Source organism: Gorilla gorilla, chromosome 1 (assembly GCF_029281585.2).
Source record: "Gorilla gorilla gorilla isolate KB3781 chromosome 1, NHGRI_mGorGor1-v2.1_pri, whole genome shotgun sequence".
In the NCBI taxonomy this organism is placed as follows: Eukaryota; Metazoa; Chordata; class Mammalia; order Primates; family Hominidae; genus Gorilla; species Gorilla gorilla.
Window position 1 is genome coordinate 100,442,442 of NC_073224.2, and position 17,382 is coordinate 100,459,823.

The 17,382-nt window shown below is 51.2% G+C and overlaps 1 protein-coding gene across 1 annotated transcript in view; it reads right to left on the reverse strand.

Moving 5' to 3' along the window:
* The window catches only part of RHBG (Rh family B glycoprotein), a 17,717-nt gene continuing 335 nt past the window's right edge, over positions 1-17,382 (reverse strand). Inside the window, 8 exon segments of the mRNA XM_063694083.1 lie at positions 1-440; positions 617-690; positions 2,403-2,524; positions 3,052-3,212; positions 3,337-3,474; positions 3,744-3,910; positions 6,884-7,293; positions 7,796-7,982. Of these exon segments, the coding sequence (XP_063550153.1) occupies positions 372-440; positions 617-690; positions 2,403-2,524; positions 3,052-3,212; positions 3,337-3,474; positions 3,744-3,910; positions 6,884-7,293; positions 7,796-7,982 (1,328 nt within the window). The 3' untranslated portion in view covers positions 1-371.

The window sequence follows — 17,382 nt, forward strand, 5'->3', positions numbered from 1 at the left end:
CCTTAGAGACAGTGGCGTTTATCACCCTCAACCAGGCCTGGCTTGGGCTTCACTGTAACTGTGTGACGTGGGGCCAGTGGATCACTTGGGTGCCTCAATTTGGCCTCTTCTACCCATGTACAGGCTGGTAGGGCAGTCGGGTTGGGTATCTGGTGAGGTTCCCCCTACTGTACCCAGTTACGGCCCCACTCCCCACCATTTCCCAGCCTCCTGCTGCCCCTCTCCCTGTGGAGACGCTGCCTGTGGAAAGGGGCCTTCTTCTGGCTCATGGCTCCCTTCTTGAGCAGAATGGGAGCTCAAAAAGAACTTCCTAGTAGCAGCCAGTCAGCATCTTCGAAAAGGAGCGTGTCTTCTCAGGGGCTGGCAGTGGGTTAGGCATAAGTGTCTGCCTCCTCCACCCTCAGAGGTCTCTGGGCTTTATCCTCATGCTCGCCAGGCACCTGGAAGGCAGGAGTGGGTAGAGGTGAAAGGGTAGCTCCAGGAGCCTGGAAGCCACAGTTCAGGGGTGTACCCCAGATGAGAAGGAGCAGCAAGGAAGGAAGAAGGCAACTTGGGCCACAGGAGGCGAGGCAGGGAAGGGGGACTCAGAGGGTGTGAGAGCCCAGCAATGTCTCACCTGCCAGTGAACTTGGTCCTCGTAGCACTGGGAGTCTGGGGGGGAGTCCAGAAAGGGTAGCTTCAGCAGGAGCCCTGGTGGTGGTAGGGGAGGATCTGTGAGGCTTCTCTGCCCCCCACCATGGAGGAGGGTGCCACCCAGTGCCACAGGGCACAGGGGTCTAGGAGGCATAAGACCAATATGATGCCTGTGCAGGCAAAACACAGCGTTATTTGTTGAGCATCTACTATGTGCCAGGCCCTGTGCAAAGTGCTTGACTAGTCTTGCTTTCCTGAGTAATCACAACAACCCTGCAAGGCCAATATTATTCCTGTATTACAAACAAAGAAACAAGACTCAGAGAAGTTAAATAATTTGCTCAATGTGTGCAGTTGGTAATAGACCAGTTCCTGATTCCATCATGAACCACAGCTGCTGAGCTTTCTATGGCTTCCCACACAGGAGGGGCACAGGAAATGCTTATTGTGGCCGGGCGCAGTGGCTCATGCCTATAATCCCAGCACTTTGGGAGGCTGAGGCAGATGGGTCACTTAAGGTCAGGAGTTCAAGATCAGCCTGGCCAATATAGTGAAAGCAAGCCCATCTCTACTAAAAATACAAAAATTAGGCAGGGTGTGGTGGCTCATGCCTGTAATCCCAGCACTTTGGGAGGCCAAGGCGGGCGGATCACAAGGTCAGGAGATCGAGACCACCCAGGCTAACACGGTGAATCCCCACCTCTACTAAAAATACAAAATAATAATAATAATAATAATAATAATCCCAGCATGGTGGTGGGCGCCTGTATTCACATCTAACCTAGTGCTTTGCAGACGTTAACATGCAATCAAATCACCTGGGAATCTCTTTTTAAAAGAGTGTAGATTCTAGGCCAGGCACGGTGGCTCACGCCTATAATCCCAGCACTTTGGGAGGCCGAGGCAGGCAGATCACCTAAGGTCAGGAGTCTGAGACCAGCCTGGCCAACATGGTGAAACCCCGTCTCTACTAAAAATACAAAAATTAGCCAGGTATGGTGGCAGGCACCTGTAGTCCCAGCTACTCGGAGGCTGAGGCAGGAGAATGGCTTGAACCCGGGAGACAGAGGTTGCAGTGAGCCAAGATCGTACCACTGCACTTCAGCCTGGGTTACAGAGCAAGGTTCCATCAAAAAAAAAAAAAGAAAGAAGAAGGAAGGAAGGAAGGAAGGAAGGAAGGAAGGAAGGGAGGGAGGAAGGGAGGAAGGAAGGAAGGGAGGAAGGGAGGGAGGGAGGGAGGGAGGGAAGGAAGGAAATCTCCAGGTGAGAGCAGAAGGGAGGGGATGCTGAATCAGGTTTTATTTTGAAGGCCAAAAAGACTAAGGCCAAACATGAAGAGCGACTGCCTGACCCAGGGCCATGGACAGTGTGCCTCTGTGGAAGGTTTTCGCACTGGGGTCTGGAGGCGGCAGGCCGTCTCCTCCCCTCCTTGTCCCTGCCCCACATGGTGCAGCCGTCCCCTTCTAGGCCTCAGCCTGAGGTTGGGCTTCCCTCTAGTGGGCAGAGGGAGCAGCACAGGCAAGCATAGACCCGTAAGAGAGGGCCTCGCTCACCCCTCGCGGACTCCCCAGCTGCCCTCGGCACCAGAAAGGATCAAGCACCTGCATGCACCTTTGTGCCTGCAGGAGGTTGGTTACCCCTTAACCCACAACCCAATCCCTACTTTATGGCACAAAGTAGATGCTCCATAAATATCTATGAGTGAATGAATTCATGTCAGGCTTATAGGATCCCATGCCCCTTCCTCTAGAAAATCCAAGGTTACTCACCTCCAAGGCCCCCGCCAACAGAGGCAAACATCAGTGTGACAAACAGCCCGAAGAGCTGGTGCATGGCCTGTGACGTGGCACTGCGCTGGCCCTCGGCTATGAGTGGAAACACACTCTCCAGGCTGCAGGGAGACCAGATGGAGGAAAGGCAGGGGTAGGGGGAGAGAGGGATGCAGCCTGGGGCCAGGGCTGCTCATGGCACTGGAACTCACACTGGGGAACAGGAAGTGGCCAAGAGGGTCTCGAGGGTGCATGCCAGGCTGAGTCTCACCTCCAGGCCGCTGCTCAAGCCAGGCCCACAGCCTGGAACACCTTCCCACCCTTGTAGGCCAGCAGACACCTAGGCACCTTTCAAGACTCCATTTGCGGGTTGCTTTTGCCCACCCTTGATGTGCAAAAATAGATCCTAAGGGTCATTATCTCTTACTGACCCTTCAGTAACAAGTAACACTCTTGAAGTCATTTGTTCCACGACCTTCTGCTGCACTTGATAGAGGACCAGGAGGGCAGTTTCTGGGTTGGTTTTGTTAACTCCAATTTCCTTTGCTCCCAGAATATGGATGAATGAATGAATGAATTCATTCATTCTTTTTTCTTGGTCACACACAGTGAAAGAGAATGACAGAGGTCATTCCAGATGGATGACGACTGCAGTGCGGGTTGGGAGGAAACTCATCCATCTCCGTAAGCTTCATGGGTGGCAAGCCCAGCCACAAGGACCCCCAGGAGGGCCCCCAGGACCCCCGGCATGCCATGGAGGTTGTGGACTCCACATGTGTCTTGGACTTTGAATTTCGATTCAAGGATGGGCTGGAGGGCAAGACAGATCATGAGTCTCCTGTGCCCACTCCCCACCACCTTGTCCTGTTGGAGAGGCGGGAGGAAAGGTACCAAAGACTCCATGTTCTGCCCAGGCCCCAAGAGGCATCTATACCGTGAAGAACTTGTACCCCAGCGTGGAGACAGTCCCAGCCAAGAAACCAGCTGCCAGAGCCCCAAAGGGTGTCAGCATCATTTTACTTGAGGTCCCCACTACAACCCCTCCGGTCAGCGCTGCATTTTGGATGTGGACCTAAGGGAAGAGCAAGGTGTTGGAGGCCCTTTCAGATTGTCACACCCACAGCAACCCAACCCTACACACCACAGTGACACCTACTGCTTCTGGAAGTCCCTCTGCCATCTAACCTCTCATTGTCCTGCTACCATATCGCCTCCCATTCTGACCCCATAGCCGCCTGTGCCCTTATCTGTTCCCCGGGAGAATCTTTCTTGAGGGTCTCAGACCTCTCCTCCCCTGACCAGGCCACCCCCTCTGCCTCTCTGAAGTCCTCTTCCCCATACCATGTCAAGCCTCCCATCTTCCCCTACAAGGGCTGACAAGGCAAAGGTGCCAAGGGTGCTGGCAGCCAGGGAGTAGTATGTGTTGAGGGCCGTCCGATGCTGCCCAGCCCCCAGCGCTGTGAGTGCAGCGTTGAAGCTAGGCCAGAAGATCCACAGGAAGATGGTCCCTAGATGGTGGACAGGCAGGCGGAGTGAGAAGAAGGAAGTGACTCCCACGCAAGGTACAAGTTGTATAACTGCAGGCAAGTCACTTACCCTCAGCAGCCTCAGTTTCCTCATCTGTTCAGTGGGATTGATAATAATACCACCTTGGGCTGGGCACGGGGGCTCACGCCTGTAATCCCAGCACTTTGGGAGGCTGAGGCAGGCAGATCACTTGAGCTCAGGAGTTTGAGACCAGCCTGGACAACATAGTGAAATCCCATCTCTACCAAAAATACAAAGGAATTAGCTGGGCATGGTAGCACATGCCTGTAGTTCCAGCTACTTGGGGGGCTGAGGCAGGAGGATCGCTTGAGAATGGAAGGCAGAGGTTGCAGTGAGCTGAGATCGTGCCACTATACTCCAGCCTGGGCTGCAGAGCCAGACCCTATCTCAATAATAATAATAATAATAATAACAACAACAACAATAATAATACCGCCTCATCAAGTGGCAATTAAATGAGGCAATGCACATAAATGCATAGCCCATGGCCTGGCAGGCACAAAACACCCAGCAAATGGCAGCTATTGAAGGTCACTGGCACAAAAAGAAACTACTTGGTTGAAAACCACGTAACGTTGAATTTTTTTTTTTTTTTTTGAGACAAGGTCTCACTGTACCGCCCAGGCTGGAGTGCAGTGGCATGATCCCAGCTCACTGCAATCTCTGCCTCCCAGGTTCAAGTGATTCTCCTGCCTCAGCCTCCCAAGTAGCTGGGACTTCAGGCGCCCACCACCACACCCAGGTAATTTTTGTATTTTTAGTAGAGATGGAGGGGGGGGTTCACCATGTTGGCCAGTTTGGTCTTGAACTCCTGACCTCAGGTGATCCACCCACCTCAGCCTCCCAAAGTGCTGAGATTACAGGTGTGAGCCACTGCATCCGGCCAGAACATTGGCATTTTTTAAGTATCAAAAAAGGTAAAGAAGGCCGGGCACAGTGGGTCACGCCTATAATCCCAGCACTTTGGGAGGCTCGAGGCAGGCAGATCGCAAGGTTCGGGGTTTGAGACCAGCCTAACCAACATGGTGAAACCCCGTCTCTACTAAAATTAGCCAGGCATGGTGGCGCACTCCTGTAATCCCAGCTCCTCAGGAGGCTGAGGCAGGAGAATTGCTTGAACCTGGGAGGTGGAGGTTGCAGTGAGCCAAGATCATGCCACTGCACTCCAGCCTGGGAGACAGAGCAAGACTCCATCTCAAAAAACAAAAGAAAAAGAAAAAGAAAGGAAAGGAAAAAAGGCAAAGGCCACTGCATGTCAGGGACTATGCTGGGTACTTGATACACATATCAGGAAAACAATGATAACCTCAATCTCTCCTAGAGAGGGTGGACCCTTCAGTGTTTGGGAGAGGCCTCTGTTTGCTGAGTACTGAACGGGCTGGGTCTGTGCATTTTGGGAAAGAACTGGGAGCGCATTTACCCTGCCTTCCTGCATGAGGTTCCCAGGTCCATCCTGGAGGGAGAGAGAGAAGGACCCAAACAACAAGGTGAAGGAGAAGGCTGGGGACCCTGTGGTGTAAGCCAGCAAGGTGGGAGGCTTAGGGACCACCACGTCCTGAGGAGTCTGTTGGGTGTGGCTTCTCCCAGCAGCCCGGCAATCTTGAGTAAAATCTCCCACACTCACATTTGCATCCTGTAGGTGGAGCGTTTGTGGGAGAATCCAGGAAGGGGCCTCATTCCTGTCTGGGTGACACTAAAATCCAGGAGCTGGGAGGCAGACAGCTGAGAATGTAAGTCTCCTGGGAACGCCTGGAAAACTTGGGGAAGCCTTTGGAATTCAAGGCAAATTTATCTGGGTCTCAAAGGGCAAGGAGGCCTCAGCTGGCCTGGGGTTCTTTGTACTCCGACCCAGCAGTGCTGAGCAATCCTAAGCCAGTCTCTCTGTTTCATATAGGAATAGGTACTTCAGTCCCTATTCAATACCTTCTATGAAAAAAAAATTAAAAATACAGATTTGCCTTCTGTCTGCAGTTATGAAAATAGAGGAACAGAAGCCGAGGTGGAGGCACATGCTTAGAAGCAGGTGGTGGTGGCCGGGCGTAGTGGCTCACGCCTGTAATCCCAGCACTTTGGGAGGCCGAGGTGGGTGGATCACCTGAGGTCAGGAGTTCGAGACCAGCCTGGCCAACATGGTGAAACCCTGTCTCTACCAAAAATATAAAAAATTAGCCGGGTGTGGTGGCACGCGCCTGTAATCCCAGCTACTCGGGAGGATGAGGCAGGAGAATTGCTTGAACCCAGGAGGCAGAGGTTGTGGTGAGCTGAGATCGCACCACTGCACTCCAACCTGGGCAACAGAGCAAGACTCCGTCTCAAAAAAAAAAAAAAAAAAAAAAGAAGAAGAAGAAGCAGGTGTTGATGACAGATGACAGGGCTCCTAGCTCCTATGGGTCCCTGGGGTGACCTAAGACCCTTCCTCTCCTTATCCCTGCCTGAGAGTGCAGGGGCTTCCAGGCATCAGGAATCTCCCGGGAGGAAATATCCTTAGGAGGCGAAAGGCAGCACCAGGGGCCGGCAGAGATTGCCTGTTTGCCGGGAACCAGACAGGCAAAGGCCTGGAGGTGAGGGCAGGCAAAAGCTGAGTCTGGCTGGAGCCTGAGCCAGCGAGGAGGGAGGAGGAGGGGCTGACGTGGCAGGTGAGGAGGCCACTTTCTAACCTGTGGCTGGTGGGAGCCCTGGAAGGTTTTAAGTAGGATGGAGGTGGATTTAGAAAGGACCCAGGGCATATGCATTCCCCAAGCTGAACTTGTCATAAAACTGTTGAGAATGATAAGTGCAGGCAGGTCCCAGAGCTCTCACAGCAGAATCCAAATGGGAAGTGAATGCCCACAACCCCAGGACTGCAGTCAGCACCCCGAGAGACAGTCACCTCTGGCCCAGATGAGGCCTCCAGACCAGCCCCCTGCCCTGCTACCGCACCTCGAAGGCCTCACCAATCATGGTGAAGAGGTCTGAATGGTAGACGGAGCCCTGGCGGTGCTTGCTCTTCTCCAGCTGGGGCCTGTACAGAACCCGCGAAAGGACGAGCCCGAAGTAGGCACCAAAGGTGTGGATAGTCATGGAGCCTCCGGCATCTCTCACCTGGGGAGGTGGGGTGAGAGGCAGCACCCCGCCCCCGCCCCCACGCTCCTGGCTCAGAGGCTGACCTTGACCACCCCCCAGCCCCGACTCCATCCCTTCCCAGACTCTCACCCCCAGGAGATGAAGGAGCACAAACTCATTGATGCCAAACAGCACCACCTCCAGCAGGGCCATGAGCAGCAGCTGGGCAGGCCCGGTCTTGCCCAGGACGGCACCAAAGGAGATGAGCACGGCCCCCGCACAAAAGTCAGCATTGATCATGCTGGGGATGGGGCAGAAGTGGGAGCACAAGAGGGGTCAGAGAGGCTGGCCTCTGGGTTCCTGCCTGGCATGAAGCCAGGACAGCATGATGTGGTGGGTGGGGTGGGGTTGGAGTTCTGGAGAGAAGACAAGGAGCTCAAGCTCCTCCCTGGAGTTGGAAGGGATCACCTGGCCCTGTTTGTAGATGAGGAAATCGAGTCTCAAGGAGGTTCTGTGACTCATCTGACAAAGCCCACAATAGGTGGAAGAACCAGAGCTGTCTACCCTTCCACAGCTCTTGGAGAACAAGGGCCCTAAAGAATGAGGAGGTGGAGCTGAGTGTGAGGGTCAAGGATGGGAGAGGAAGTCAGGCAATAAGGACAGGCAGGACACCTAGAGAAACCAAGTGACACCCAGAATCGTGAGTCAGGAAGCAGACTTGAAGGACAGGGCTAGATCCGGGGCCAATGGGCAGGGGCCTCCCGAGTGAACCTTGGGGAGCTGGGTGGGTGGCGGCTGCCCACCTCTCCACGCCAACATGGATGTGGCCACCGTGGAAGGAGTGGAGAAAGCCCTGGACCAGTGTGGACCACTGCAGGGCAAAGGCGGCCAGGAGGAAGGTGAAGCCCACGCTGCTGAAGCCGTAACGCTGCAGGAAGACCATGAGGAAGCCAAAGCCCACGAAGACCATGGCATGCACGTCCTGGAAGCCTGCAGCAGGCAGGGACAGGTGGGGCACTTGGGGGCTGCTCTAGCCATAGCCCACAATCCAGTCAGCTACCCTGCCAGTGCCCCTGGCTCTCACCAGCCAGGGCTGCCTTGAGCCGAGCCTATAAAACTCCCCAGGCATGTCAGGGGCTCCCAGCCCTGAGCCACTTGCGCAGAGCTGGCCAGCTTGGAGCAGTGGGACCCCGACATCCCTGCTGTCCTCGTGTCAGAGCAAGGGAGTAAAGCCTTCTGCTCTATTCATTTGCCCCATCCCTGGGTCTCTTACAACAGACTGGCTGGAAGTCCAACCTGTGCTCTTTTCTGCTGCTGACTCTCTCCATGCTCAAAATTCTCCCCACTACAGACTTCAACATTTCCTCTCTGCTAGAAAGTCCTTCTTGACATCTACCCTTCATCCCTCATACTTCAGAGACTACCTCTTCCTTTTGAGGATTTTTAAGTTATTATTATTACTGGATGTCTCGCTCTGTCACCCAGGGAAGAGTGCAGTGGCATGATCATAGCTCACTGCAGCCTCAAACTCCTGTACTCAGCCAGTCCTCCCACTTTGGCCTCCTAAGTTGCTGGGACTACAGGTGAGGCCCACTGTGCCCGGTTATTTTTTTAAAAATTTTAAGGAGGCTGGGCACAGTAACTCACACCTGTAATCCCAGCACTTTGGGAGGCCAAGGCGGGTGGACTGCTTGAGGCCAGGAGTTCAAGACCAGCCTGGCCAACATGGCGAAACCCGGTCTCTACAAAAGATACAAAAATTATCTAGGCATGGTGGCACGCACCTGTAATGCCAGCTGCTCGGGAGGTTGAGGGACAAAAATTGCCTGAACCCAGGAGGCAGACGCTGCAGTGAGCCAAGATCATACCTCTGCACTCCAGCCTGGGTGACAGAGCAAGAGTCTGTCTCAAAAAAAAAAAAAAATTCAGGAAATAGCTTTAAACTGTTAACAGAGATGACCTCAGAGAAAAGGAATTGAAGGAAGAAGGAGACAAGGCTGCTGTGTTGCACAACTTCAATGCAAATGATGCCCCCTGGAGTTGTGCAACATGGTGACTCTGGGAAGGGTGATTTTACTTTTTAGTTTCTTTCTATAGTTTGAATATTTTAACTTTATAGATGAATTACTTGAAATTTTTAAAGAGTCAGTGAGGTTTATGGGCAGGAAGATTTGGGGCCTTTTCTGTTTGGTTTCTATTCTGTACCACTCTGCATAAAAAGCTAAACCGATAAAAATAATATATAAGGCTGGGTACAGTGGCTCACACCTGTAATCCCAGTGTTTTGGAGGCTGAGTAGGGAAGACTGCTTGAGGTCAGGAGGTTAAGACTAGCCTGGGTAACATAGTGGACCCCCCCCCCCATTTATATAAAACAATAATAATAATCAGCTTGGCATGGTGGCAGGTGCCTATAGCTACTCAGGAGGCTGAAGCAAAAGGATCACCTGGGCTCAGGAGTTTGAGGCTACAGTGAGTTATGATCACATCACTGCACTCCAGCCTGGGTGGCAGAGTGAGACCCCATCTCTAAAAAATAATAACATACAGTAATATTGAAAACGAGGTCGGCTGGGCATGGTGACTCACACCTGTAATCCCAGCACTCTGGGAGGCCGAGGCGGGCAGATCACGAGGTCAGGAGATTGAGACCATCCTGGCTAACACAGTGAAACCCCGTCTCTACTAAAAATACAAAAAAATAGCCGGGTGTGGTGGTGGGCACCTGTAGTCCCAGCTACTTGGGAGGCTGAGGCAGGAGAATGGCGTGAACCCAGGAGGTGGAGCTTGCAGTGAGCCAAGATCATGTCACTGCACTCCAGCCTGGGCTACAGAGCAAGACTCCGTCTCAGAAAAAAAAAAAGAATGAAAAAGAGGTAAATGCAAACACTTTGCTTTAGTGATTACCTTGTTCTGTAACTGCCCCCCTCCCATCTATTTGTAAACTTGTAAATAAGGTTTGAATCAACCTAGTCTGATGTTCAGCCCAACCATCTGGTCCTGTTTTCTTTGTCTTGGGTCTATGTACATAGTAATACCATGCTATATTTTTTACTTTAATCAAGAAACACCAGAGAAAGCGTGTTATGAGCACTGTTACTGCATTTGTTGTAAATATGTTATTGAGAAATGGGCTATTATCACCCTAAACCCCAATTTTATAGCTTCATGTGAAAATTTTCTTTCTTTTTTTTTTTAAAAAAGTCTCGCTCTGTCACCCAGGCTGGAATGCAGTGGCGTGATCTCAGCTCACTTCAACTTCCGCCTCCTGGGTTCAAGTGATTCTCATGCCTCAGCCTCTCCGGTAGCTGGGATTACAGGCACGTACCACCCTGCTTGGCTAATTTTTGTATTTTTAGTAGAAGCGGGGCTTCACCATGTTGGCCAGGCTGGTCTCAAACTCCTAATCTCAAGTGATCCACCTGCCTCGGCCTCCCAAAGTGTTCAGATTACAGACATAAGCCACAGCACCCAGCCACTTCCCCCAGGAACCGGTCTGCTTTCCCACTTTCAGGCAGCTGAGGTGCTGAGCACCATGGACTGGGCTCTGGGAATGTAGCTGTCATCAAGGCAGCCACAGTCCGTGCTCTCACAGAGCGAGGAAGACAGGCATGGAAGAGTCAAAGAACTGCAAGTGTGAGGCTTCCTTGGCTGCCTGGAGCTCAGTGTTCCACTGGAATCACAACTGGACAACTGTAGGCCCTATATGTGGTTCATTATTTATGTTCTGCTTCTCTCCTTTGCTTTTCTTATACACATGTTTTGGTTGTAAATGACTTCAAATCTCTTGTAGAAAGATTGATCATAAAGGAAACAGGCCGGGCATGGTGGCTTATGCCTGTAATCCCAGCACTTTGGGAGGCCGAGGCGGGTAGATCACAAGGTCAAGAGATCGAGATCATCCTGGCCAACATGGTAAAACCCCATCTCTACTAAAAATACAAAAATTAGCTGGGCATGGTGGCATGTGCCTGTAGTCCCAGCTGCTCGGGAGGCTGAGACAGGAGAATCACTTGAACCCAGGAGGTGGAGGTTGCAGTGAGCCGAGATAGCGCCATTGCACTCCAGCCTGGCAACAGAGTGAGATTCCGTGTCAAAAAAAAAAAAAAAGAAAAAGAAAACAAAAATTATGCTCCCCTTCTTTTTGTGGAATCTGATGAGGCACACCGACAAGTCAGAAAATAATTATTGAATTTTATTTATTTTTGTAGAGATGTCAGTCTTGCTATGTTGCTGCCCAGGCTGCTCTCAAACTCCTGGCCTCAAGCAATCATCTCACCTCAGCCTCATGAGTAGCTGGGATTGCAGGCATGAGCCACCACACCTGGCTCAATTACTGAACTTTAGAATGCAATCAGTAACTTTGACAGAAGCATGCTTTTATGCTTTTTTTTTTTTTTTTTTTGTGCCATATGCATGGGCAGATAGGAAATGAGTTAGCAAGGCCCTGGAAGAGGGCTGGATATGTGCTGAAATTAGAGGTCTGAGGCCGGGCGCAGTGGCTCACGCCTGTAATCCCAGCACTTTGGGAGGCCAAGGTGGGTGGATCACCTGAGGTCAAGAGTTCAAGACCAGCCTGGCCAACATGGCAAAACCCCGTCTCTACCAAAAATACAAAAATTAGCCAGGTGTGGTGGTGCACAGCTGTAACCCCCCAGCTACTAGGAAGGCTGAGGCAGTAGAATCGCTTGACCCGGGAGGTGGAGGTTACAGTGAGCTAAGATAGTGCCATTGCACTCCAGCCTGGGCAACAAGAGCGAAACTCTGTCTCAAAAAAGAAAGAAATTAGAGGTCTGCAGCTGCCAGCCCTAGGGTTGGGACACTAAATGTCCCCAACTCTGCACTGCTTCTCCAGACCTACCCACTCCCCAAATCATCCAGATCCTAAAGCAGTAACAGATGAATGGATAAAGAAAATGTGGTATATATACACAGTGGAATACTATTCAGCCATAAAAAAAGAATGGAATTCTGGCCAGGTGAAGTGGCTCATGCCTGTAATCCCAGCACTTTGGGAGGCCGAGGCAGGCAGATCACCTGAGGTCGGGAGTTCAAGACCAGCCTGACCAACATGGAAAAACCCTGTCTCTACTAAAAATACAAAATTAGCCAGGTGTGGTGGTGGGTACCTATAATCCCAGCTACTCAGGAGACTGAGGCAGGAGAATCGCTTGAACCCGGGAGGCAGAGGTTGTGGTGAGCCGAGATTGTGCCATCGCACTCCAGCCTGGGCAACAAGAGCGAAACTCCATCTCAAAAAAAAAAAAAAAAAAAATGGAATCCTGTCATTCGTGGCAACATGGATGGAACTGGAGGACATTATAAGTGAAATAAGCCAGGAATGGAAAGTTAAACACCGCATGTTCTCACTCATATGTGGAAGCTAAAAAAAGTTGCTCTCATTAGAAGTAAAAAGTAGAACAAAGGATAATAAAGACAGAAGAGTGAGGGAAGGGGGAATAGGGAGAGATTGTTATAGGATACAAAATTACAGTTAATTACATCTAAGATAGAAGGAATAAGTTCTAGTGATCTATACCTAGCGATCCCCAACCTTTTTGGCACCAGGGACCAGTTTCCTGGACAAACGGTTTGGGGGTGGGGGATGGTTTTGGATTGATACTGTTCCATCTCAGATAATCAGGCATTAGATTCTCATAACGAGTGCACAATCTAGATCCCTCACATGCACAGTTCGCAATAGGGTTCGCGCTCCTATAAGAATCTAATGCAGCCATGATCTAACAGGAGGCGGAGCTCAGGCAGTAATATTCACTCACCTCCTGCTGTGCGGCCCCCGTCCTAACCAGCCTAGGGGTTGAGGACCCTATAGCACTGTAGAGTGACTATAGTTAACAATAATATATTATATCATCTCAAACAGGAGGAGGATACTGAATGTTCCCAACACAAATAAATGATAAACATTTGAGATGACAGGGGAAAAAAAAAAAACAGAAAGGGAGAGGCATCACTTAAAACTCAGCCTGCACCCTAAGTTCTTTTAGCCTCACTGCCTAGCTGCTTTTCTCCTTGTGCAAACAGTAAAGAGAATCCATGTCTATTCTTGTGCTCAAGGACAGCAAGATAAGGAAGGGTGTTGGGTCCAAGGGCTCCTGACCATTACATGCCAAAACCAGTCCAGAACTTGTGTGGTATAAATGTTTACATCTCCCACCCCAGGTTTGTTTGGAATCAAAACTCAAGGCTCTGGCCTTTCAACTGGAGTCTAAACATCAAGAAATCTCCTTCTCTGGGAACATTCCACAATGAGAAATTCTTTTTGGGCTCTGAGAGGTGAGGGGATGTTCCAGCTGGAGGTGGAAGAAGAAATAAGGCAACCTCTCAACATCCCCTTTAGAGGATGCCTGTGCGGATGGGACGGAGTCTGATGCCCACCCCACCCCACCCCCACCAAATCCATACACTTTTTTATTTTTTTGAGACAGAGTCTTGCTCTGTTGCCCAGGCTTGAGTGCAGTGGTGCCATTACAGCTCACTGCAGCCTCAACCTCCTGGGCTCAAGCAATCTTCCCTCCTCAGCCTCCAGAGTAGCTAGGACTACAGGAACTTATTACCATACTCGGCTAATTTTTTTTATTTTTTATAGAGACGAGGTCTCACTTTGTTTGTTGCCCAGGCTGGCCTCAAACTCCTGGCTTTCAAGCAGTCCTCTCACCTCAGCTTCCCAAAGTGCTGGGATAACAGCATGAACCACGGTGCCCAGCCCCAAGCACCTTTGATTGGAGAGAAGATAAAGCTCTCCAAAGCCACCTGTTACTCTCCCTCCTTCCCTTGCTGCCCCTCTGCAACTAGATAACTCCTGGACCAGACAAGATTATGGGAGAAGACAGCTGTTAAAGCTGGGGCTTTGGCATCTAACAGAGATCGATTTAAATTCTAGGTCTGGCCGGGCGTGGTGGCTCATGCCTGTAATCCAAGCACTTTGGGAGGCTGAGGCAGGAGAACTGCTTGAGCCTGGGATGTGGAGGCTACAATGAACTGTGATCATGCCACTGCACTCCAGCCTGGATGACAGAGTGAGACCCTGTTTCAATGAATCAGTTGATTCCAGGTCTCCCCACCTCCTTCTGATCTTATGACCTTGGACAACCCTCTGAGCCTGTTTTCTCATCTGTAAAGTATGGATATTAAATATGATAATCAAGAAGAAGCAGGGGGAGCTGAGGGGGCCATCTCCCCCAACTTCCCCACCATTCATCCCGCCTGCCTCTAGGGGACAGTGGAGCTGTATTCTCTCTCCTGGAAGAGATCACAAGCCACTCTGGTCCTGGTCACATCCTTCATCGCCCACCTCTTCCAAGAAGATCCTGATTCCATCTATCCTAAATCCCTCTCTCTGCAAGTAAGGTCTATGAGATGTATAAAAAAAGAACCTGTCCATATTTTTTCAGAACCCTTTCTCATGTTTGCTTCTGTGGCCCTTTAGCCCTGGCTCTTTCCTCTTCTTTGTTATTTTTCCATCACTTGCTTTCTGGAAGAAGAGGCTTGTAGTGTAGGGGGAAGGCCACAGATGGGCAATCAAGAGACCTGGTTCTAGCCTGGCTCCTTCTGTAACTTGCTGTGTGACTTGGCCAGGTCACATGACCTCTCTGACTCACTCTCAGCATCTGAGTGGGTGAACCAGATGGGCTCTCAGCGTCCTTCCAGCAGAGAAAACAGACGGACCCTCAGACTAGCCATGTCTTGGCATTGGCCAGTCCTGGAGCTCAACAACAGTCACACAACTCCCTTTCATCTCCCGAATCAAAGGGCAGTGGCTGCACCTCCCTCTGGCCCTGACCCCTTCCCTTGGCACAAGGACAGGTGAGGACCCGGCTCATCAAAGCCCCAGGCCCTAGGGACCTTGCACCTCCCGCCTCCCCAACCTTCCCCCACAACAGTATCCAAGTCCACAGGAATGGAAACCTAGGGCAGAAAAAGAAGTAGGAATCCCACCTTTTATATCTCTCTTATTGCAATTCAGGGATGAAATGCTGTATGTCCCAGGAAAGCCTACCATTGCAGCACAGGGGCAAGAGGCTGGACTCCAGGGAAAGCTTTGTAATAAGGAGGCTTCGAGGAGAAGCAAGTCAGGGGTTCATGGCAAGCAGCCAGGTCAGACCTTTACGCAACAGCTTACTTCTGTCAGACTCTGGACTGTTCCCTCCCAACTCTCTATCCTTCTTTTCTAGCCAGGGCTGTGGATGAAATATGGGGAGGGAGGAGCTGTAGCCCCTTCTGCCTAGGGTGGGTGGGGGCTCTGGTGCTTCACACCCAAGTCCAAGTTTCCACCTCACTCTCTATATCCTCAGCATTTTGAGCTTCATTTTGTTGGGTCTAGAACAGGGTGAGGTGGGGATAGCCTGCCACCAGCTCTGCATACAGAAAGTAGGGTAATAGGGCCAGGTGCAGTGGCTCACACCTGTAATCCCAGCACACTGGGAGGCCGAGGCGGGTGGATCACCTGAGGTCAGGAATTCAAGACCAGCCTGGCCAACATGGCGAAACCTCATCTCTACTAAAAATACAAAACTTATCTAGGTGTTTTGGTGGGTGCCTGTAATCCCAGCTTCTCGGGAGGCTGAGGGGGGTGAATCGCTTGAACCTGGGAGGTGAAGGTTGCAGTGAGCCGAGTTTGCGCTGTTGCACTCCAGCCTGGGCAACAGAGTGAGACTCCATCTCAAAAAAAAAAAAAAAAAAGAAAGAAAGTAAGGTAATGAGAGCTGGAAATTTTTAATAGGAGACTCTCACACTCTAGGCCTTGTTTGAATGTATCTCCTTTAAACTGAGGCATCCTTTTTCCCCTTGCTCAGATGGGGAAAAACTGAGGCTTGGAGATGACCTGCCCAAGCACTTGTGATAAATTCTGGGAGATCTGGTGCTCTTGGTCCCAGCTGCCTAGGGCCTGAATTGCAAGGCAGGGTCCCCAACCTTTGAAGGTGAGGCTCTATTCCCATGGGGCCGAGGGTGGGGGTGGGAGGTTAACTCTCTCTTTATTGAAACTTGTCAGCAGGCAGGTGACTTGTGGGGCAAAAAGCTTAGGATGCCTGAGTTCTAGTTCCAGCTCTGCCACTCACATGATGGGTGATCGTGAACAACTCACAACCCCTCTGAGACTCAGCTTCCCCCTCTGTGAAATGGACTAATGACACTGCCATGCTTCCTGCCAAGTCTGGGGGCTGCTGCTCTGTGATTAGCAAGTAGAGGGTGCTTCATTTTCTTTCTTTTTTTCTTTCTTTTTTTTTTTTTTTTTTTTTTTGAGACAGAGTCTCACTCTGTCATTGCCCAGTCTGGAGTGCAGTGGTGGAATCTCGGCTCACTGCAACCTCCACTTCCTGGGTTCAAGCAATTATCCTGCCTCAGCCTCCCAAGTAGCAGCGATTACAGGCGCCTGCCACCACGCTCAGCTAATTTTTTTTTTTTTCTCAAGATGGAGTCTCCCTCTGTCACCCATGCTGAAGTGCAGTGGCGTGATCCTGACTCACTACAACCTCTGCCTCCTGGGTTCAAGAGATTCTCCTGCCTCAGCCTCCCAAGTAGCTGGGACTACAGGTGCCCACCACCACACCCAGCTAATTTTTTGTATTTTTAGTAGAGATGGGAGTTTCACTATGTTGGCTAGGCTGGTCTCAAACTCCTGACCTCGTGATCCACCCACCTTGGCCTCCCAAAGTGCTGGGATTACAGGCATGAGGCACCGCGCCCGGCCTAATTTTTGTATTTTTAATAAAGATGGGGTTTCACCATGTTGGCCAGGCTGCCCTTGAACTCCTGACCTCAGGTGAACCGCCTGCCTCGGCCTCCCAAAATGCTGGGATTACAGGTGTGAGCCACCACGACTGGCCAGTTGCCTCATTTTCTCTTTGTCTCTGAGAGGACCAGCTTTGAGGGACTGGGGAAGAAATGCCTGATCCCAACTGGTCTTGGCTGCCTACACGTGTGGGCGATTCATACCTAACACCTGCCATTATGACCTCTCACAACCCCACTCTTACCTTCCCTGCCCAGCAGGATTCTCTTTCCCATGCTCGGGGTGGAGCCCCTAGGAAAGGCAGTCTCTGGAACAGCCCAGCAAAGCCCAATTAGGCCAACTGAGATGTGGGACAAGAGGATGGTTAAAGCTGGGGCTCTAGATCTGGCTTCCAATCCCAACTCCCTGACTTGTGACTGTGTGACCCTGAATCAGCCACTTAACCAAGCCTCAGTTTCCCCACCTTTGTCTAACTCATAGACTAAGTGAGATAAGGCATATGTATCAGCACGGTACCCTGGATCATAGCAGGCACTAGTGAAAGGGTGAGATTTTAAACCCAGAGCCCCTCCACCTCAGAGCGAGATGGCTGCCCAGCTAAATGCGGGCACCCAAATGCTCCCTCCCAAGACACCGG